Source organism: Grus americana, chromosome 2, assembly GCF_028858705.1.
Source record: "Grus americana isolate bGruAme1 chromosome 2, bGruAme1.mat, whole genome shotgun sequence".
NCBI classification, from domain to species: Eukaryota; Metazoa; Chordata; class Aves; order Gruiformes; family Gruidae; genus Grus; species Grus americana.
The window spans coordinates 51,291,201-51,314,162 of record NC_072853.1 but is presented as its reverse complement, the minus strand read 5'-3'; the positions used below and the strand labels follow the sequence as shown (position 1 = coordinate 51,314,162).

Here is a 22,962-nt window from a genome sequence, read left to right as displayed (position 1 = left end):
GGGGGGGGCAGTGGCATTCAGAGCGATGGCGTTTGTCTTCCCAAGTAACTGTTATGCATGATGGAGCCCTGCTTTCCTGGAGATGGCTGAACACCTGCCTGCCCATTGGAGGTCGTGAATGAATTCCTTGCTTTGCTTTGCTTGTGTGCACGGCTTTTGCTTTACCTATTAAAATGTCTTTATCTCAACCCACGAGTTTTCTCACTTTAACTTTTCCAATTCTCTCCCCCATCCCGATGATGGGGGGGGGGGGGGAGTGAGTGAGCGGCTGCATGGTGCTCAGCTGCCAGCTGGGGTAAAACCACGACACTGCCTTATACAGAGAAGCAAATAGAAATATACCTTCAGCAAATCTTCTACCACAACAGCATGTCCAAAGTAGCATGCAAGGTGAAGAGGTGTCCAACCCATATTAGATTTACTTCTGCCTAAAAGACAAAACAGGTAAATTACGTTTTGGTCATACAATACAAAAACGATCTTTTCATGTGCTTGGAGGTTGGCATGGATGATCATTCTTCACAGTAACAGAGGAGCAGGGAGGCTAGAAGCATCAATACTATTCACATCACCTGAATTACTAAATTGGGATGCAGTTTGAGAATGTTAGATTCAAATCTACAAAATCTTTCTGAAAGGAGAAAGTCATTAGTCTGATGGAGAATAAACCTTTTGTTTTCATGTAATACCTTGTTCTTCAGCAGTGGCAAGAAGCTTCAGTTACTTTCATTCACTATGAAAATACCATATGCAAGTACACATTTCTTTTGTTTATCAAAAAAGAGTTTGGTTTATCTGATTTTATATCCTGCACACAAATGAGAGGTAGGACAACCCTTCTTACAAACAGGTGATTCAAACCAAAACAGGTAGAATGGCCTAATGATAGGGTTTTTGTTGTCTCGTGCTTGTACTCAATTTTAATAGACAGCCTTACTAAGTATCATGATTTCAAATCGTTGTGCACTGCAGAACTCGCATACCATCTACAGCTGCAAGCCTCTGCAAGAATGATAAGCGTAAGTGGGAAGCAGTCAGAGAAGTGACCATACAAAAGAAACTATCACTTATGCTTTAAAAAGCATTTAAAGCATGTTCTGGAGGACTAGCTGTATGAATGAAATTCAATAACTGTCCTACAATCACTTCTTCAAAAGCAAGATATTAAAAGTATCAGAGATTACTAATTTAACAACTCATGTTTGTTTCCAATTGCAATGCTCAATTATACTAAGCAAAGCTGGTTTGTGCTTTGGTTTTACTAAGCAACAGACACACAGCATTCTAAGTGCCACTTAAAAGCTATAATTTTGTATTTGGAAGCAAAATGAAAATGAGGCATTGGAAATGGTTTTCTGCCACTATTAAGTTTTCCCTTTACATGTATCCTCAAGCATTGAAGTCTGGAACATGCATAACATAAGACTGCCCTGAGGGGACAAGTCACTAGCACAAGGAAAGAGAGATCTGCTGACCTTGCAAGTTCATCATTCTTTCTGCTCTCATATTACAAATTAACATTAGAATGTAGTTCACAGCTGAAATATTTTCCCATTTCTTATAACTGCTTCCAGCTAACACTTCTGCCCTCTGTTGGCTATTTGTTTTGTTATTGGTTCTCTTGTTCCAACCACAGATTCAGTATCTTACCATTATCCCAGTCTGGCCTACAACAGAGCTCCTGCTCTAAGTGACTGATGGGCTCAAGCACCACAGAAGATAAATGCTGTGCGGATCACTAATTCTAGGGCTACGTACGCTGGATAACGTACTAAATGGACATCATTCATCCCTCAGTCTAGCAGGCAAGAAGGTTCTTTCAAAGAACACAAAAGAGGTCCGAGTTGCACTGAATTCAGTGCAATCAGCCTGAGACAGTCATTAGTTACAGCACTGACAAGACAGTGCTGCAGCCAAGGAATTTGGTCATTAAAAAAAAATCAAGAACCTGGCCAGATTTGTAGTTCTTACAGAATAAAGTGCCAGAAGCCCTTGTTCTGCATCCACTCTGAATGTTTGCATTTCTGATGTTAGCTGACCAGTTACTTCTCAAGCTCTTGAGGTGTTTGTTACTTCTCTTCAAGTGACCACAAGTGTTTGCACTTTTTTTTTTGTTATTTTAAACCAGGACATCATTACACTGATGAGAATGCAAGGATAGGAATGCAAAATAAATACAGCAAAAAATATTTCTCCTACCTAGTTCTTTGCTTTCATGCCAATTAGCTATAAGTCTCAAGTGTTACCACTTGTTTAGAGAATGGAGACAAACTAGGTAGTCATCTCCTGATTGCAGTCTGCCAGGCTACTGCGCAGTCATTCAAATGTGTATTTTGGCTTAACACACAGTTGACCACTGACCTTATTTCCCAGTTTTCTTATTTCCCAGTTTTCTTACTTTGCAAAATCCTAAATATTTTATTTTCTTGTATTTAAGGAAAATAATGCAGTATAGTCTTAGAAAATATGATCGTTTTGGATGAAACCCAGGTTTACTGCTGTTTTAATGTGGATACCGTCTTCTGAAATCAGTGAACTGAGAAAACTGGAAATGAAAGTTCACACCATTTGGCTGGATTCTCATCAAACAAGTCTTGCTTATCTGCAAGTGTTGACTGGCTAGAATCCAGTCACACCAGAACAAGTAGGAGAAGCCTGGATTTAGGTTCTGTTCCTTCACTTTGGCTGAAATCTGGATGTTTGGGATCACTTGTCAGACTTCACACTTGTGAATCTAGAGTACAGCCTCAGATATAAGCTCACTCTTGGAAAGACAAGACAGGTTTTACAACATCTTGAACGTAGGTTTTGACATCCAGGCACATTAATGTGTTGGACTTATGTCTCCCAAGGCACACTCTGGGGGAAGTTTACACTACCTCCATTACAGCCTCCCGCCTGCTCCAAAAGCACTTTTCTCCAAGCCAAGTGACATTGCCACATCAGATGCAAGTCCTCAAGGAACTGCTGCAGCATTGAAGACATTCCCCATGCCCTGACCTTCTAGGGATATCTGATTATCCAGAAGGTAATGACAGAAGGACAAGAGGCTGTAGGGAAGAGAAGGAAGATTGAGGGTTGCAAAAAGTAAGTTAGAGTCTAAAGCCTGTATTTTAGTTAATCATGTGGTTGTGCAATCCCTATCCGGTAATACCTAACAGATCAGGATTTGTAGCAAGACATAGCGGTTTTGCTAGTGAGGAGGCAGAATGGCAGGGGTAGTTATACTGCAGAGGCTGTTCAGCCTGAATTTGTCTTAGACTATTTCCAATGGACTACGGCAACAGTGATTGAAACAGTCTCTAAAGAGTGTGTAAGAACAGAAATTCAACTCAAGTTTCACACAACCAGAACAGATTCCCCAGAGAACACTTTAGTTACACTTCTGTGTCCTCTAGCATTTAAAGAATTGGAACTTAGAAAGCAGAGCTTTCACTGTGTATAGATTCCATGTCCAGAATTATTTTGTTTAACCTAAACTATTACCAGCACATTCCCCTCTAGCTTCCTAGAGCTCCCATTAGCAAGCATATATTAGCTGACTGGACATGTATTGCTAAACTGGAAGAATAACAGCTAAGCACCATCTATTTTTCCCTTCATTAGTTGAGTGTCTTCTATGCTGTAGACTTTCACAATACTAACACTTGACTTTGAGCAGCAATGCTGACCAGAGACCAGTTTGCTTGACATAATACAGGACTGCAGATTATGCCATTTCATTATGCTTTCTCGACTTCAGATTATGTTTAAAAACACATCTCAGTGTTATTCTGAGAACCTCTCAAATCTAAGTGCAAGAGATTTCAGCAACTTATTTACAGGTACTGTTGCATGAATCTCAAGGTACTTTTATTCCAGCTGTTTAGGCGCTACACACAACGTCACGAATCTTTGCAAAGGACATATTTACGAGCATGGATGACTTCAGCTCCATCAAGCTCTGTCTAGTTCCCCTTTAAATTACGAACTAGCTCCCTGAAGATGAAGTAGCAAGGGTTTGCATTTTACAGCTTGTTTGTCTGAGGTGAGCACATTAACTATTTGTAAAACACAGACATGGCTGAGTAGTCAAACAAAACAATGAGTAATCTGATGATTAGGAACTAGAGTTGGGAAAGGGATAGAACTTGTTCAGATAACAGGCTGCCCTGCTCTTTAGGGCAAGGTGTTCCCTCTGTCACAGCTGAGAGGAAGCATAGTTTCTCTCTCCCTTCTCCCTTTGCAGCACTGTCTTCTCAGTGCTGCTTAACAGTTAAATGCTGAACAAAGAAATACCAGCCTGTGTAGAAAGAGTGGGATACACATCCACTTTTTTTAAGCAACCAGAAACACACCCATGTAAATAAAGAGAACTAGAAAAGTACTAAATGAATAAAGAAATAGGACAGTCTGCAATTGCTAGAAAGCTTGCAAATCCAGCCCTAGTTTGAAGTTTTAATGCTCAGTGAGCAAGTTGCTTAGCCGTAACTATGCTAGCTACACACGTGCAAAACTTTAATGTTGGCCAAAGACCCAGATGCAGATGACCAGCAGTTTTACTTTCTTTTCCCAAGTAACCTAGTATACTGCTAATGGTAAAAAGTATACATTTTTCCCAACCATTCCTGCAAGTGACAAGAGATGTAGCTGCTCCTACTACATGATAATGAAATATGGGCCTAAAATCACACCTAGTAGAGCACAAATAAATAACTTAATCTTCTCTGCAGCCTTGATGGAGGCTCCTTACCTCCTCAAACCATCCTTTGGCACCACGGTCTGTTTTGTTTAGTATTATAAAGCTCCAAATTTGGCATAAGCATGAACATAGGCAAAAAGAGGTACTGATTCTTTGTCTTGTTGACACTTCCAGCTTCTGCAAATTACTCTGAGGTTTTCTGTACATTACAACTATCTGTACTCTGCTTTTATGATCTCTCCCCTATGCAAGTATAGCAGTAAGTCACAGGGTAAAAGCAGTTGTTTAAGTGTTTTTTAATACTCTATTGAGCTCTCCAAAGAAAGCAAGATTATACTGTGAGTAAGTTTCACTACATGGGGCTTCAGCAGTGAGATTACAAGCATTTGAGGAAGGCTACTAACCTTTACAGTTGATATCAAAGCTTATTTCTCCTTTGTCCATGGTATCCAACAGCTGTTTAACTTCTTCAGCATTTCCATTTCTAGCATCATGGAGAAGCTGCTGTTCTGCTTCAGTACTCATCTCTAATGAAGATAAGAAAGAACAGATTTTGTAATCTCTTATGCTGCTATAAGTTATGATTTAATATTAATGTCACTTTACGCCTTTATTTAATACTAACACTGGTACGAGAAAGATAATTATTTCCTGTGGAACACATTTATTATGCAAGCTGTTTTCAACAGTCCAGCACTCAGTCATGCCACTAAGAGGCATTAAAATTCCTCAGAAAAAGCAGTTAAATAACAAAATACAACTGTTTTCTTGCTTCTTGATTTTCTAGGTTCAAAGCATGGCTTAGGAGTTGGAACTGCATGCCACAAACAAGGCAAGCTTTGCTACAAGCATAACCAGTAAGCATCTACTCCTTCCTTGTAAGGTTTTCACCTTTACCCCTTAAGGTTTCCAGAGGCAACAAAGGGGAGGGTGAGAAGTATGCTTATTAGCCCAAGTATTTCTCCAGAATTAACTGAGACTTATTTTGGTTGCTAAGCCTGGGGAATGGAATCCGTGTTCACATGGAGGTCCCAGATACCCATTAGTGACCGGTACTATCAGCTCTTGAACTCAGATACCAGACCTCCTCCAACCTTGACTTGAAGGGGAATCAGATAAACAACTTTGTAGATCTGACCTTATCTTTAAGAAACACAATAGTACAATATAAAGATCTTAACACGCGACTGTAAAACATCACTAGTTAATTCTCATCTTACCATTGCTCTTTAACTACAAAGAAAGGAATATTTACACCTCTCAAAGCAGGGAAAAAACAAAACCTGTTAGCATGGCTATTTTTACAGCTCTCTACTGGACAGGGAGCCTTAGACCTTCGGGCAAGTGATACTGCTACTTACTAGATCTCTTGCAGAACAGTTATTAAGTGATGCCTTAACCAATCTTCTTCCACACTGACAAAATCACAGTCTCAAGTCAGTTTACCTTTTTTTTTTTTTTAAATGTTATTACAATAACTAGACCCAGATGCAGCACAGCTCAGCAGAGGCAAAAAACAATTTTAGTGTCCTATTTAAATGTGCTGCTTTTAAGAGGTGTCAAGAAGCAATTTTAAAAGCAGCCCCAAAAGACTGTACTACAATACACAATTTATTGCCACTAAAAACAGCAGCAAAAGAAGAGTTTGCCTAAATTTAGTGTCTCCAGTTTAGCATCTTCATCTGACACACTAAGTTTACCAGATCTTGCAGAATCTAAAGTCAGTTAATGATTGCAAAAAAACATTACTGGCCTCACGTAGTTAGCTTTCCTATATTATCAGAGGCTTTGTTTGGTCCCACAAACTGTTTACACTCTGCTGCATTGGACAGGCAGCTTGATTGCACCATACACACTCATAGCCAAAATAGATGCAGGGAGCTCTTCAACTACTGTAAAATGAGAAGCCACTCAACAAGAAAAGAGACAGTGAGAACACTGGGTAAGCAACAATAAGCCTGTAACAGTGACAGATCTTGTAATATTCAAGACTGAGGCAGAAGCCTAAAACAGGAGACCACCAAAGCGCTAGCAATACGTAGAAGAATTTTCCCCTACCTTTTGCTCAATCAAAGGGAGAGAGCGAATCCATTTTCAAAGAACTTGCCAGAGAGACTAAGCAAGCCCTTTCTAGCATGTTTCAGAAAAACAGACTGCATCGGTCACCTGCAATCTGCCACAGACACAGGATGCAAACTCCTTCTCCAGCAGTAGTTAAACAATACTCATTTGTACCTGCTTTTGAGCTCTGCTAGGGGAAAAAACCAAACCAACAGAAACACCCCAGTGCTAGTCCTTCAAGTGATCCTTCAAGCCCTGAAGCTACCTTCTCCTTCAAACAGGAGTTTGTCCACTTGTCTGAGGCAACACATAACAGTTTGTTGTTATTGGGGCAGGTATAACTTTCCTCAGTGAATCGGTTCTGCCAGTGTCTAGAGAAAGATCAAAATCAAATATGTTAATGTATTATCAGTCTGTAATACTTTCTCTGAAGCTGAGTGATACTGTTTCAGGGGGACACAGAATGCAGCACTGGAAATCATACAGACAAAAGCTAAGGGGGATAGTTAGAGTTCATTTTGCTGGCTTACCTATCAGGGATGGGGAGGAAAGGAAAAAAAAAAAGGAAAGCTCATCCTTCATTTTCACCCCGTCCCACACAATATTTCTTTAGCAATCTCTGAAACATCTCAGATGACAGATACATACTCCTATCATTACCCTGTATCATTTGTCAACATCCCACATACACAGCAGGTATGAATAAAAATGTACTTTCAACACATTAAGAACCTGCAGTTTGCATTTGATACTGATGAGAAGAAAAGACTGCTTGGGAAGGGAATCAAGAAGCTGATCCAAATGCACAACTCTTATATGCAGCAAGGCCAGTTATGTGCATGAGCAGAATCTTAAACAGCTTAAGATACATGGAAAACTGAATCACTGTGTAAAATAATTTGCATGATTTTTCTCCCCCCAAATAGTCATTAAGTTAAAATCACTGATTTGTTTGTAGTCTTAAAGCAAACATTAGCAGTAGAGTGACATGCACAGTAATATGGCTAGGAAAGGTCTGTCTGCTTCACTGGTTTAGTCCCCAAAGACTGCTGTTTAGGCCAAGCCTCCAATTTCAAATACACTTTGTAAGCTTGAAGCATGCAATGATGCAGAAGAATGACTGTCTAGCTATTAGTCATAGTTAGAAGGATCATTCACATGAAAATGTTCCTACAGTTGGAGCTGGAAAGTGAATCTGTGTGCAGTTACTGATACAGAACCTGAAGTTTTAGCTAACAAGGTAAATGAAGTGCCTAAACGAAGCCAGCAGCAAAGGGGCCCTTAACAGAACATAGCATAATGTTGAAAATACTGTTCTAAGCAACAGAACTTCCTCTATAAGGGAGATGAGCAACCACAAACAGAAGTTTGAGGGGCAACTTTAGAGTACAGAAATAAATCAATACACAGGCACTCAAACACTATGCGCTTACAAATGTAGTGCGTACACCTGCATTGCCTTGCAGACAGGAATTTGATCACATTACCCACCACCAAATAAGGTCCAAAATCCCTATCCACTGTTTTGAGATACCAAGGCAGACCATCAGCACTAAGGGAGAACCTTAATAGTTTAGTTTGGATTTATTAGCCAGGAGATACTACTAGCAGGTTGCATCATACTATATGAATTGTGCTGCCTATATGCAACATTTACTAGCCACTTAAGAGAGCAGACAGCTGTTCAGTCAGTGGTATTGCCATCATTAACTTTGCTGTCCTGGTTTCGGCTGAGATAATTTTCTTTCTAGTAGCTGGTACAGTGCTGTGTTTTGGATTTAGGATGATAACAATGTTGATAACACACTGATGTTTTTAGTTGCTGACAAGCAGTCAAGGACTATTCAGCTTCTCATACTGCCCTGCCAATGAGAAGGTGGGGGTGCCCAAGAAGCTGGGAGGGGACACAGCCAGGGCAGCTGATTCAGACCAGCCAAAGGGATATTCCATACCATATGAAATCATGCTCCATATATAACTGGGGGCTGGCCGGAAGGCAGGGCAGCTTGGGATCTAGCTGAGCATCAGCTTCGGGTGGTGAGAAACTGTGCTATTCATGACTTGTTTGTATATTCTTTTATCATTATCATTATTGTCTTCCTTTTCTGTCCTATTAAACTGCCTTTATCTCAACCCACAAGGTTTACTTCCCCCCCCCCCCCATTCTCTCCCCCATCCCACTGGGGGGGGGGGGGGGGCAGGGGGAGAATGAGCAAACAGCTGTGTGGTTGTTTTAGCTGCCTGCTGGGTTAAACCACAACACCATTAATCAGCTGATTTAAGTTAAACTGCGTTTCACAGCTCATCTTTATGCCTTGTGCTGTTGAAAGCTTGTATGCTAGGCTCTACATTCACTGGCATACCATAGGAAAAAAAAAAACCAACACAAGAACACCACAACCAAGATGTGACTTCCATTGAATTCATTAGGACTACCGGAACAGTACTTGAGTGCTAATTGAATCTTATCCTTTAAGTAGGTATAAAGAATAGCTTTGAGATGCTTGTTTTTTATCTTCTTCTGAGACCTACCACACTACTACACCATCTGTCTTCACACAGGGGTTGTTTCCAACACAGAGTAGAGAGCCTAGGTTACCCCTGCATGCCCACTTAAGGGAGTTTTGCGGAATATTTAACCATGAAAGGCCACCTAACTACCGATATACAAACTACCGACTTTACTCAACTGGTAGGAGAGGGTCCAAGCAAAAAACAGATGCTTTTCTCATAAAGCGGTCTGCAAAGACCTAAAGCACCATCCCTGACCACAGGGCAGCACTATTGATAAGACCCACTTGCTTTTGCTTTGATTTCTTCTCCTGCTGAGGCCTCCTGCCATGTACACAACCCAGAACAGCAACACCACCTGCTAAACAGAATATGGCTGGTTTTCACTCTGCTGCAGCTTGATGAGCAGCAGAAGCAGTACTGGCACTGCCCAATTCAATGTTAAGGCTCTGAGTCTGCAGCTACTGGTTGCATAGAAAGCTTTCTATTTGTGACAAATAGTAAGGTTGGTAAAAAAAAAAACCAGCGCTGGCTAGCATTTCAAGATATCTCCCTCTAGCAATAAAAACTAGATTCCTGTAGGAAAGGATGATACTTTCTTAGGAAGTCTTCTTACATGTCCCAGCATGCACACATTATGAAGTGATGCTCATAAAGGAGGATGAGCTGCACCAAACCACACAAACAGACAAAACCTGTCTAGAAACCCACACAACACACTGCGCTGACAGGAATTGCTTCAAGAAGAAAGAGCTGCAGTACTAGAAGCACTACTGATGTTATCTAAAAGCAGTTATTTTAATCTTCAGTTAAAGGGTTCTAAAAGTTAGAAGTTGAACATGCTTCTATAACAGTCTCATGTGAAAGCACCACCTATCTAAAAATCAAGTTACTGTCTCCTCAGTAGCAATTAACACAAATGCAATCACACAGTGTCTGTTCAATACCATTGCCAAGTCAATAGCTATTTAAACTAATCCTCTTTCTTAAGCATCTCCTGGCTGTTTTCTGCATAGTTTAGTTTTGTAATGTCAAAGACTTTCTTTCAGACCAGGAGCTCTGAATAAGCTTACCACAGCTAGTACAAGATCTCACCAGATCAGCAGGCAAGTACAGTTCCAAGCAAAGAAGAACTTCAGCAGAACCAATGGAGTTCTCTATGTGCATCTGAAATCAAGCAGTTCGTTTCACTACCGGTAATTAAACACTTTTTAAGGCAACAGGCTCACGCGTCACAGCAAACGCACTTCTTGCCTGTGGGAAAGGTGCGCTCAGACCACCACACCTGGAGGCACCAGCCACCCGCCCGCAGCTCCGTCGGGGCTACGGGGCAGTTGCAGGGAGGAGGAGGAAGGGCCACCCGCGCTCACACCGCTTCCGAAGGCCAGAGCCCCCTCAGCACCAAGGCTGCCTCTGCTTGGGCTCCTCAGCCCCCAGCTCAGCCTTACTTTGGGCCGTACCCCGTGCGGGGGGGTTGTCGGGTCACGCTGCGACAAGCTATGAGGGGGGCAGAAACAAGGACACCCCCACCCCCAGACCCGCTCCCGGCGGCCGCAGAGGAGAAGCGGCACTTGAAGCGGCCAGCGAACCGGGGTCCTCCGGGGAGCGCGGCCCGGCGGGAGCACGTACCCCCTCACGCAGCGCCAGCCCAGCAGGCCTCCCCGGCCCGGTTCGCCCGGCAGCCCCGTCGCGCCCCTCGCAGCCGGCTCTGGCCGAACTTGGCATCCCCACCCCGCGGGCACGGGCGGGCAGCGCCGGCTCGGGAACAGCCCAGGGAGAAGAGACACAGCAAGAGACATAATAACGGCAGCAACAAAGCAAACGCCGCAGCGGGAGGGTGCATCTCCTGCCATTCCCGTACCCTCCCCCTGCGCGCCGCGGAAGAAAATACGCCCGGGGCGGGTGGGCCGACCCGCCGCCAGCCTCGCCTCACCGCTCCGCGCAGCTCCTGCTGCTGCTGCCGCCGCCCGCCCCGCGCGCGACACTCTCCCCCCCCCCCCCCCCCCCCCCGTTGTGTTGTACGCACCAGTCCCGCACGTGACCGGCGGCGGCGCCTCGGAAGCGCGGGCCACCCCCCCCCCCCCCCCCGTCGCTCAGGATGGGCGGTGCGGGCTCCCGGCGGGACAGGGCTCCGCCCCCTTCGCCATGGCCCCGCCCCCGGCCCCAGCCCCCGGGGCTGTCGGTGGCCGCCTCAGTACCACCCCATCCCCGGCTGTGGGGCCGCTCCCGGGGGTCCAGGGCTCGCCGCAGCCCTTCGGGGACTGCCCGAAGAGCCGGGAGGGGCGAAGCAGGGCGCCCCGGAGGACCCTGCGCCTGCCTTCCTTCTGAGAGAAGTGAGCCCTCACCGGGAGCAGCCGGCGGTGACCGCCCTTCCCAGGGAGGGACAGTGACGCCCCCACGCCGCCGGGGCTGCCCGACAGATAACACCCTGTGCCCGTTTGGGTTTGCCTGCCGCGGCAACCCGCGCTGCTGGCTGCTCGGCCTTGGCTCCCCGCCGCCCTCAGCAGCCCAGGCCGCGCCTCTGCTGAGGGGAGCTGCGAAAGGGCGGCGGTGAACCTGATGGCACTGACAGGCGTTGGCAGGAACGTAGAGGGCTTGGACAAAAAGGCCTCAAAAGAGAACAGTCAGAGTGCAAGATTTATGTCCATGCAGAGGATTAAAAGGGCGTTCTTGGAAATTGCTTCAGTCTTATATAAGTGTGGTGCAAGGAAGTCAAAATTGTGAATATATGCACTACTAAAAGCAGCCTAAGAGAGAGAGAGTTTTGGTGCTACTGGGGACTGGAAACATGGTTTTGTTTCTACTACTACTGGAAACAACTCCCTTGTTTCAAGGGCCTTTGGTCCATCACTCCTTCCCATCTGTTTGTCCTGCCCTTATTTATTCTCTACTATGCCTTTCACCTGAAGCCAACAGCACCTTGTTTTTCTGCCTTTAGCACCTGAGAAGAGTTTTGCATTTTGAAAGCTCCCACAGTGCCTTTGAAATCTTGCAGGAATTTATCAAGGAAGCAGGGCAGCTTTGTGGTGTTGAGGCATGACTGAGTCTGTGTTATGTGCAGGAGGAGTGCTGAACAGGCAGGGCAGGAGCCACAGGTGCCATGAGAAGCTATCGCAAAAGATTAGGATGAAACTTCTGTTCCAAAAGTGGGCAAGTTTAAACCTGAGCAATTATTGTGAAACTCTTGGGACATAAATAATGAGACATGCTTTGTTTTTCTCTATTCTATATAGCTACATATGTTTTTAATGTTTTAAGAATGAAATACCAAAAGAAGAAAATAAACAGTTCCACACCTGCAGAGATAACACAAATTTATTGTGTTTGGACTTTTCCTGCTTTTCATTACTTTAAATTAGTCTATCTTAGTTAAGAGACCTGATTCCAGGGGTGCTTCAGCAGTAAGTATATGACATCTGAGAGGCTTCAGTGGAGGATCACATTGACTTTCTTTCCTTAGGAGCAGGTCTTCATGTTGCTGTCCTTACATTCAGAGCACCAGCTGTTTCATGCTTGCATTCCTATCTTTTCTTATGCTCTTGGCCACTGTTGTCAGTCTGTCCGAGTTTCTTTCCCTTTATTTCTTCCTCTTGCTTCTGGCTTTGAGGCATCTTTCACAATGCCATAACCGCTCCCAGCAACCTCACAATAAAATCAAGCATACCTCCTTTTTCCTATTTAGTATTATATTTACATACACAAATACCATATAAAAATATTCATATTACTTCCACATATTTATTATAATTTTTGTAATAAAAGGAAAGTATTAGGATCCCCCTACTCTATAACCCGCTGCAATGCGGCACAGAGTTAATAGCACAGAGCTTTACCCTTCAGTCAGTTATATTGTAGCTCCCTGTTCTGCACCAGGGAGTAGGTGTGATGAATTGAGAAGGACAGTGCAGGGTTATTCTCTGAATCTCAGTAAGAAACACTTGACAGCACATAGCTTAATAAAATACCTGTTTTTAAAAAGACAGAATAGAGTAATACAGATAGCGAGTAAATCTTATGTCCCTTCAGATGCTGTGAACCCCACGTTCCTGCAGCATTGGACTGACCCTGGGTGCGCTTCTCCCACGGCAAGCTGCACAGATCCCATCCATGAGGGAAGCTCTTCCCTTGGCCATTCGAGCTATTTTAATTTTCCTGCAAGAAACTAGCTATTCTTAAAGGATGTTCAGATGAGAACTCCTCGCTGCGCTTGCAGATAAGGCAAGGCCACGCAGCTGGTGTGATCGCCTGCACCAAGCGGGAGCTGCCCGCAAGCCCCTCTGCTACAAGGAGCTGGTGGAGTTTATCCTGCGGCCAGGGGATTTGCGCATCACAGCACAGACCCCGGGGCTGCTCGGGTTAACTGCTGTGGATCCCTGCCTCCTGGATGTACAGCGGTATCTCGGTCAGGAGCACTACGCTCCCCCTACTTCCAGACTCTTCAAGGCGTGTCTGTTTTTCCCTGCTGTTTTGCCTCTTTGCACATCCCAGAGTAGTAACACTGTGCGTTTTGGACTTTGAAGTGTGGAAATAAGAAAACCAGTGTTGCTGATATTAAGGGTTCTTTCTGTTTTGAGCATGTCTTTTATATTTTTTTTCCATGTCTTTCCTTTTTCAGATAACCTGCTGAAATTAGTCATGCAGAAAGCATGAAACACTTCCCATGTTAGGGCTGAATGTGGTGGCAAACAGCCTTACACAGAATTCACTGAACTGTTTTGTCACTGAATTTCACAGCATAGTATATTTTACATCATCCCATATTCTGGGATGGAACAATGGGGCAACCTGACTGCAGAATTTGAAGCTGTAAGGCCATAGCACTGCCTCAGGAGAAACTTATTTAGGGGGAAGCTTCTCCTGGGTGTAGTGTATAATCAACCAGTTGAATTCATTGTTGCAGGCAACCAAGCCCTATGCCTAGAAGTATTTCAGCTGGAAATTTTGAAATAATACCACTCTTCATTGCTATTAGTTTAAAAAAAATAACCACACTATTGTGGTTGATGTCATCATTAGCAACTATACAAGCCAAGATGCTAATTTTGCAAGGTACCGTTAACAGCTGAGAGAAGACAAGTAGCACCTCCCTACACCCCTTTCTGCCTCTGCATGGTTGACCTACGTTGCTAGTGGTTTATCCAGGGCTGAACTGAGGAAAAATTTTTGGAAAACATTTCAGACTTGGAAATGGACAGGAATTACTGGGCATTTCTATTGCTACCTCCCATGAAACTTCACAATTTTATTTATGATACAGCAATTCTTTATTGAACTGACATTTTTTCTTTTCTTCCTCTTCAGAGTAAAGCCTACTGGTCCAATTTGAGATACACAACTTAGGAAGGGAGTGTACACATGGGAATGATTGATGAAGTAATAAATGATACATGACAGGTTGCATGTATGTTTTCACATAGTAAAATGTTTAATGACTGAGTCTTTGTTAACTGACCGAGTCATTGGGCAGAAACTAAAAATTTGTTCCCTAATAGCTTGCATGCCGTCCTGGTGCACTTCTTGAGAAAGTTACTCCTCAACTCTGGAGAGCAATACAGCAAGAACAGGCCCTCGTCATATTTCCATACTGATTTTACTTACTAGGCTGGCAAAAGACAGGCATAGGTGAATTAACTAATGTGCTGACACTCTCAGACATAATTCCTGTGGATCTTCCCCCTGGATTACCAAGAGCAACTTCCAGTGAGTGATAAAAGCAACTTTTCATGTTGTTCTGAACTGCCTGCAATAGGAATTTTAACAGATGTGAGTGTGTTGCTGATATTTATTTGATATTTTGCAGGAAATAACCATGTAATGTGGTTAATTTGTACATGGTGTGAGCCAGATTAACTGCTGAGATTAGGCATGGTTTTTGCTGCTTAAAGCAGTGCTGAAGCAAGCTCAGGCAGTTTCTGGAGGTATCCTCCAGCAGAAAAAAAAATCATACAATAAAGAAGCGTTCATTTTAACATGCCCTTTTAATCTGAATGCAGGTATGGCAGGAGAAAATGTGAGAATTCACTGATCCTCTTTTGCCAGGAGGCTCCTAAGACCAGTTATTACTTTGTAGAAAAGCTTTTGGATTTCTCTAGCTCTAAGAAGACAACTGTACGCTGTTATAGCCAGCACACAACTGGGTTGTGGCTAAAAGAGAAAAAATGTTCTTAACCAAGGTGTAAGTCACCTGTACATATACTTCTCCTTAGTCTTACCAGACATGTAGTCTTAGACCAAGACTTAGGCTTGTTTAATGCACTTTTTTGTTCTTGCGATTGAATCAGTTTGGTTTGGTTTTAGTTCCAAAATGATAAATTAGAGAGCTTATAACTACAAACTAACTAAACTATAGCTAATTTATGTCCATTTAGACTGCAATCTAGCAAAACACATCATTGTGGAGCTGAAATCAGCTGAACTACTTTGTGCTTAAGTGTATATATGGTCCTTATTGGATGGCCCAGATTGAGATTTATATTGGATGTAGAGTGGAATTGGAACATTAGAGAAAATTTTGTGTTGTCTTGGTAAGTTACTATAGCAAAATGCTCTCACTGAGCTATTATTAAGATAAAGCTACAGTACTGGCAGAACCTGAGTAGAAGAAAATCCAGCTCAAAAGTAGAATACAGAACTGAGGGCATTAATTGGTAGTACATGACATGACATTGTCCCTATTTGTTCTTAATTTTCCTTTTTTATAAAAGAGAAGTTGCAAATACACCATGCTGCTTGAACTGTTGTATGCAAAATCAAGCAGGGTTATTGACATTTTACTCCAGTGTTTTAGTTCTTATATATTTCTATAGTCCTATATTTTTCACTTATTTGTGATTCAATCCTGATTTATCCCTCTATGTTTACATAGTGTGGCCCCATCAAAGGTAATAATCAAAATCCCATCAGCTCTAGTGAAGTTAAGATATCATGATGTATGCTTTGCATGTGATTCTAAGTCACAAATCAGATTTCTTCAGTCATATCAGTTGTGGCATTTTATTCCTAATCAGCATTTACTTTGTGCTGTCAAACGCTATACTGTCTTTCTCTGCCTTCCCAAAGTCTTTTATGTAACACCTGGGTGTATTATGCAAATCTAAAGTTTATAATGTTTGGATCATGAATTTAAAACCCGTCTAGTGAAGATAAAAGACTTTGCAACAAATAAAGCTCACATGAGCTGAAGTTATACGCACAGGGAGAATAACTAGTTTTCAGCTAGTGCCCTTTTCTTTACAGTAGCATAAAAATGTGGCTATTTACCTCCCCCCTCTGGACAGATTTGGTAGTAGAATGTAAGCAATAAAGTTTTTCATAAAATAAAAAAGCATTTCTGATTTTTTTGTAACTTTTTCTTTCAAAATTGTTGATAACTTTTGCATGCAGTACTTTTAAATAACATTCTTCTTACATTTAAATAACATTTAATAACATTCTTATTTATGCTTTCTGTATAAACATTGCTTCCTTAACTATGTGAATATTATTTGTATCTGGTTTAAGCTTTTTGTGCTCTAGGATTAGATTCTGGTTCCAGAAAGGCATCAGTAATTACCCAGTGTATTATCTTGCCCTAACAAGACAGAACAAAGAATTTTAATTCCCTGTAGTAATTTCCTGACCTTCCAGGTCTTCTTTTGCTTAATTGATTTGATTTGAGCTTTAAGTGTTTTCAATTACTGTCTATAGTTCACAAAGACAGAACTGATGGACCGAAGGTTAGATTTAGTAACCATTTTAAATATCAAAGTTCATGCATTCCTGCGAGGGGTATCAGTTTGGGACATGCTTCACTATTAAGAACAGTGAGGTTCAGTTCTGTACTAAAAGAAGAACCCAAATATTTCAGCAAATTCTACTATGCTGTTATCCCAAGTTTGAAAGCTGTGGCTATTTATTTCATACCCTGCTTTAACAGAATATTTATTTCAGACAGACAAAGAAATTAATTAGCTGTTAAATACTCCTGCGCACCATATCAATTCAGCTACTCTGTTATTAATTTAGTACACATAAACATGTTGCAGACTCATTAACTGCATTTGTCTCCATTTCAATATAATGAGGCTTATTACAAATATAACTGACAATGAAAGGAAATGACAAGAGTCCTCAGAAATGTCAGAGATGTATACAGCCCATAAAGTTTTTGTGATTTATTCTTCGTGTCTTTTTATCCAGTAGTTTCTTCCTGACACGACGGTAGGTTGCTAAACTCCTTGGTATCAATGCTTTCATATGGATTATAAACACCGATACTCATAAAAATTGTCAATAGCAACTTAGTAACAAATACTGTATATAGTCATGTAAACTCATTTGTTCAGCTAGGTCAAAACACCAACCTATAAAGCTCAAGCACTGTCTAGAGATGCTATCAGAAAGTAAAAAAATCTCTTGTGGTGTCATAGTTCTCTCCTTAATTTACAAGGCAATTTAGTATTTGGGCAAACAGAGGCAGCACCATCTTTTCTGGGTCCTTGTAAATTAAAGCTTTCTGGTTTTGGTCAGAAGGCAATTGTTCAAAAAAGTTCTTTCTCTCTTTAAAGTAAGTGGAATATGTGACTTTGCCTGATAAAATGTGCTTTTTTGTCATGTTCTGATTCTGGGTATAATCTTTTTATTATTGTTTCAAAAATAATTAAATCAACTGTGTCCATGACACTGAAGACAAGCCTCACCGATCTTGGAAAAAAATACGTTTCCAGTTATCAAATATGGAGCAACCTTTAGCATTTATAATCTCACAACTGGAAAGTTACATATTTAGGTATATTGGTACCCAACATCAGGGTAGAACTCTATTTTATTTTTTTCCAATTACTACAGAATCGATAAACTAGAAAAAAGAATTTTTTTTCTTTCTTCAAATTTCCATCCCTGCAAACTGAACATTGGTTTTAAGATTTTTGGCTCAGATAGCATCAATAACATTGTTCATTAAGTTCTGATAAGCATATAAAAATATGCATATTCTTAAATACTTCAAAATTCCAATTAATTTAAGTTTAGGAGCCAAAATAGAAATATGAAAACTAAATATTTTCTTGAATCTAAGTCGAAATGTGGAACCAAATTTTGCCTTCTTTACCATCCCTATCATCTTTTTGACCTCAAGGTAGGGTCGTAGTAAATAGTGGTAATCTAATTTCCAATAGAACTACAAGCCTAAGACTTTGTTCACACAACCATCAATAGGAATTAGTGCTTTCACACTGATCGACTCCATTTTCCTGCCACAAGATGAGATTAACTTTGTCCAGGCCTAACGTCTCTTAGACCTTCCAGTGATGACAGCTCAATAAACTCCTTACTGCTTAGCTTTTCCTCATAATTATCAGGATCTTCCTTTCTGCACTGTGAGGTAACATGTTGCTTCATCAGCACATAGTATTATGTCCATCTCTGCAACAGCCTGTGTGTCAATAAGGATGATTAGGAGAGCAGACTTTGGCCTCTTCAGGGATCTGCTTGGTAGAATACCATGGGACAAAGCCCTGGAAGGAAGAGGGGCCCAAGACAGCTGGCTAATATTCAAGGGTCACTTCCTCCAAGCTCTGGAGCGATACATCCCAACAAAGAGGAAGTCAAGCAAATCCACCAAGTGGCCCCCGTGGATGAACAAGGAGCTCCTGGGCAAAGTCAAACAAAAAAAGGAAGCCTACAGAGGGTGGAAGCAAGGGCAGGTAGCCTGGGAGAAATACAGAGAAACCGTCTGAGCAGCCAGGGATCAGGTTAGGAAAGCCAAAGCCCTGATAGAAATTAGTCTGGCCAGGGATGTCAAGGACAACAAGAAAAGCTTCTATAGGTATGTCAGTGATAAAAGGAGGATGAGGGAAAATGTGGGTCCCCTCCAGAATAAAACGGGCAAACTGGTGACCCAGGATATGGAGAAGGCTGAGGTACTCAACGACTTCTTTGCCTCAGTCTTCACTGGCAAATGCTTGAGCCACACTGCCCAGGTCACAGAAGGCAGGGACTGGGAGAATGCAGAACCGCCTGCTGTAGGAGAAGATCAGGTTTGAGAATATCTAAGGAACCCGAAGGTGCACAAGTCCATGGGACCTGAATGAGATGCATCTGCAGGTCTTGAGGGAACTGGCAGGTGAAGTGGCCAGGCCACTCTCCATCATATTTGAGAAGTCCTGGCAGTCTGGCAAAGTTCCTGCCGGCTGGAAGAGGGGGAACATAACCCCCATTTTTAAGAAGGGTAAAAAGGAAGACCCAGGGAACTACAGGCCGGTCAGTCTCATCTCCGTGCCTGGCAAGATTATGGAGCAGACCTTCCTGGAGACTATGCTCAGGCACATGGAAAACAAGGAGGTGATTGGTGACAGCCAACACGGCTTCACTAAGGGCGAATCGTGCCTGACAAATTTGGTGGCCTTCTATGATAGGGTTACAGCCTTGGTGGATAAGGGAAGGGCAACTGATGTCATCTACCTGGACTTGTGCAAGGCATTTGACACTGTCCCGCATGACATCCTTGTCTCTAAATTGGAGAGACGTGGATTCGATGAATGGACCACTTGGTGGATAAGGAATTGGCTGGATGGTCGCACTCAAAGAGTTGTGGTCAATGGCTCAATGTCCAAGTGGAGAACGGTGACGAGTGGTGTTCCTCAGGGGTTGGTACTGGGACTGGCACTGTTTAACATCCTTGTTGGCGACATGGACAGTGGGATTGAGTGCACCCTCAGCAAGTTTGCTGACGACACCAAGCTGTGTGGTGGGGTTGACACGCTGGAGGGAAGGGATGCCATCCAGAGGGACCTTGACAGGCTGGAGAGGTGGGCCTGTGCAAACCGCATGAAGTTCAACAAGGCCAAGTGCAAGGTCCTGCACGTGGGTGAGTGCAATCCCAAGCGCGACTATAGGCTGGGCGAGGAATGGATTGAAAGCAGCCCTGAGGAGAGGGACTTGGGGGTATTGATTGAGGAGAAGCTCAACAGCTTGCAGCCCAGAAAGCCAACCATGTCCTGGGCTGCATCAAAAGAGGTGTGACCAGCAGGTCGAGGGAGGTGATCCTGCCCCTCTACTCCGCTCTTGTGAGACCCCACCTGGAGTACTGCATCCAGATCTGGGGGCCCCAGTACAGGAGAGACATCGAGCTGTTGGAGCGAGTCCAGAGGAGGGCCATGAAGCTGATCAGAGGGCTGGAGCACCTCTCCTGTGAGGACAGGCTGAGAGAGTTGGGATTGTTCAGCCTGGAGAAGAGAAGGCTCCAGGGAGATCTAATTGTGGCTTTCCAGTACCTGAAGGGGCCTACAGGAAAGATGGTGAGGGACTGTTTATCAGGGAATGTAGAGACAGGACAAGGGATAATGGGTTTAAGCTGAAGGAGGGTTGATTTAGATTAGAAAGAAATTCTTTACTGTTGGAGTGGTGAGGCACTGGAACAGGTTGCCCAGAGAGGTTGTGGATGCCCCATCCCTGGAAGTGTTTAAGACCAGGTTGGATGAGGCTTTGGGCAACCTGGTCTAGTGGAGGGTGTCCCTGCCCATGGCAGGGGGGTTGGAACAAGATGATCTTTAAGGTCCCTTCCAACCCAAACCATTCTGTGATTCTATGATTCTATGATTATCATCCCCCTCTTCACTCAGGATGACAGACTTAACTGCTGACAAATTCTCTGTAGCATCTGATTTGAATCTCTCAAACATCAAAATTAAATGTTTGTACTTAACTTCTTTCTACATCTGAAAGGGATAAAAATGTTGTGTCTCCTCTGCAGCAATCTGTAGCACATCAAGGATGCCTACCTCTCTCGGACTTCCCTTACACTAACAAACTCCGTCTCTCCAGTCTTTTCAGATGTCAGGCTTTCTAGATTTGTGACTGATTTCATTGCTTTAATCCAGACTTTAGTTAGTGCACATCCTTCTTGAAGCGTCTAAACTTGGACACAGAATTTCAGCTGGAGCTTTAGTGGTTCCGTACAAAGCAGTATTACCTCATGTGTCTTACCTCACATGTGTTTGGACATCCTGGCATAATGGTTCTCCTTTAAGCAAAAGCCTGGCACTGTTGGCAAATGCTTAGCTTGGGATTCACTGTAACTCCCAAATAATTTCCGTGGAACTGCTCTGTAACCAGTAGTTCTCCATCTTGAATGCATGCAGTTGATAATACAGTGCTGGGTTTGTCTCTGCTCATTGCATCCTGGGGTTTTTGTTGCTGCTTTTTGTTTTGAGAACATGTCCCCTGTTTGCCACAGTAATTCTGAACTCTATTGCTGTTCTCCACAGCAGGTGCAGATTCTCCCAGCTTTTGAGAAAGGGGAAAATAAACCTTACCTTGAATTCTTCACAACTAAGCATAAAAACACATTGGAGGGAAACATACGAACTGCAAACGGCAGAAAAGGTGGCACCCATACTTTGCACTTAAGCAAAAAGAGATCTTTACTGATCAGTGCTGTCTTTAAAAGAGATACATAAAACTTGTCAATGTTAAATAAATGAACTGCATTTCTATAACTGTACTGAAAACTGCTTGGAACACCCATGATTTTTTTTCAATCCTTTTTTAGAAGAAATTATGTAGTTATAAGAATGCAAATCAATCATTTTGAGTGACATAAATGCAAGGTAAAAATCATAGAATCATAGAATGGTTTGGGTTGGAAGGGACCTTAAAGATCATCTCGTTCCAACCCCCCTGCTGTGGGCAGGGACACCCTCAACTAGACCATGTTGACTTTATCTGATGAATGACTGTATCTGTAAAATTGTCACTGAAATGTAACTGCTTATACACTTTATTTTAAAAATAGGATGTAATGAACAAGGCAAAAATACCACCTGACAAGTGTAATCTTGATTTTGTGGCAATGCATGACAGAAGTAGATTTTGTAACAATTTATTAATGCTCCATCTTGACCTAGTTATTTGAACTACTTACTGTAGGAATATGTTAAGTTTCATTTACTTGGGACAGCAATTAAACCTAACCTGGAAACATAAATACCACTGGAGATCACTCATTCTTTCAGAAACATGCGAGAATGGTTTGGGGGAACTGCATGGCAGTGCACCAGGGATGAAAGGCGTAGGAGGAACTACTCAAACAGTGAGGTGCGAGGCTCAGATGTAGCCATGCTTTGGTGTCCGAAGGTCTGTTTGGGCCATAGGACAGTCCTGCTCTGAGGTAAAGTTTGTACCTAAGATGCACAGGCCACAGGAAGGGAAGGCAGCGAGTGCCGAGACGAGTGGGGTGAGCGCAGCCAGTCCTGAGAGGACCGGAGCCGAGAGGCACGGCACGACAGGGCATGGAAGCCTGGGGCAGCACCTCACACAGCAGCAGCTGATGCACGGAGGCTTCGCCACGTCGCCTTGGGCCGGGCCCGCCCGGCAAGAGCCCTGGCCCTGCCCTGCGAGCGGGCGAGCAGAGCTCGGCTCTCCCGTTAGGAGTCTTTGAGTCCCCCAGTGCAGCTGTCTCCGTTCTTTCGATCCTCTCGCCAGTTGGGCTCCGGGACACCACAGCAGCTGCACGGGCACACCGACCAAAGGGGGACGGGATGGGAGAAGCCCCACCGCCACCCACGAGGACACCGAACCCTACGCTGGCAGCGGCTGGCCAACGGCGCCCCACTAAGAAGCACTGCGCATGCGCCCAACCGTCGGCGGGGAAGGCGCACTGGCGGAAGGAAAGGTAAGCAGCTTCACCGCCGGTACTGTGCAAACTCCTTCGTCGGCGCATGCGCGCGTGG

The 22,962-nt window shown here is 43.3% G+C and overlaps 1 protein-coding gene across 7 annotated transcripts in view; it reads right to left on the bottom strand.

Annotated features, from left to right (window-relative positions):
• Positions 1-11,386, bottom strand: part of OSBPL1A (oxysterol binding protein like 1A) — a 77,901-nt gene extending 66,515 nt beyond the window's left edge. For 2 of the 7 annotated variants that reach the window (XM_054814175.1, XM_054814178.1), the window contains exons 1-3: positions 11,280-11,386; positions 5,086-5,208; positions 343-428 (exon numbers count right to left, since the gene is read on the bottom strand). In XM_054814175.1, the coding sequence (XP_054670150.1) occupies positions 343-428; positions 5,086-5,206 (207 nt within the window). In that variant the 5' untranslated portion in view covers positions 5,207-5,208; positions 11,280-11,386. Of the gene's footprint in view, positions 1-342; positions 429-5,085; positions 5,209-10,326; positions 10,421-11,186; positions 11,231-11,279 lie in introns of those variants that run through there. The other 5 variants (XM_054814176.1, XM_054814179.1, XM_054814177.1 and 2 more) reach the window with 4 other exon arrangements.
• Positions 11,387-22,962: the final 11,576 nt, after the last annotated feature.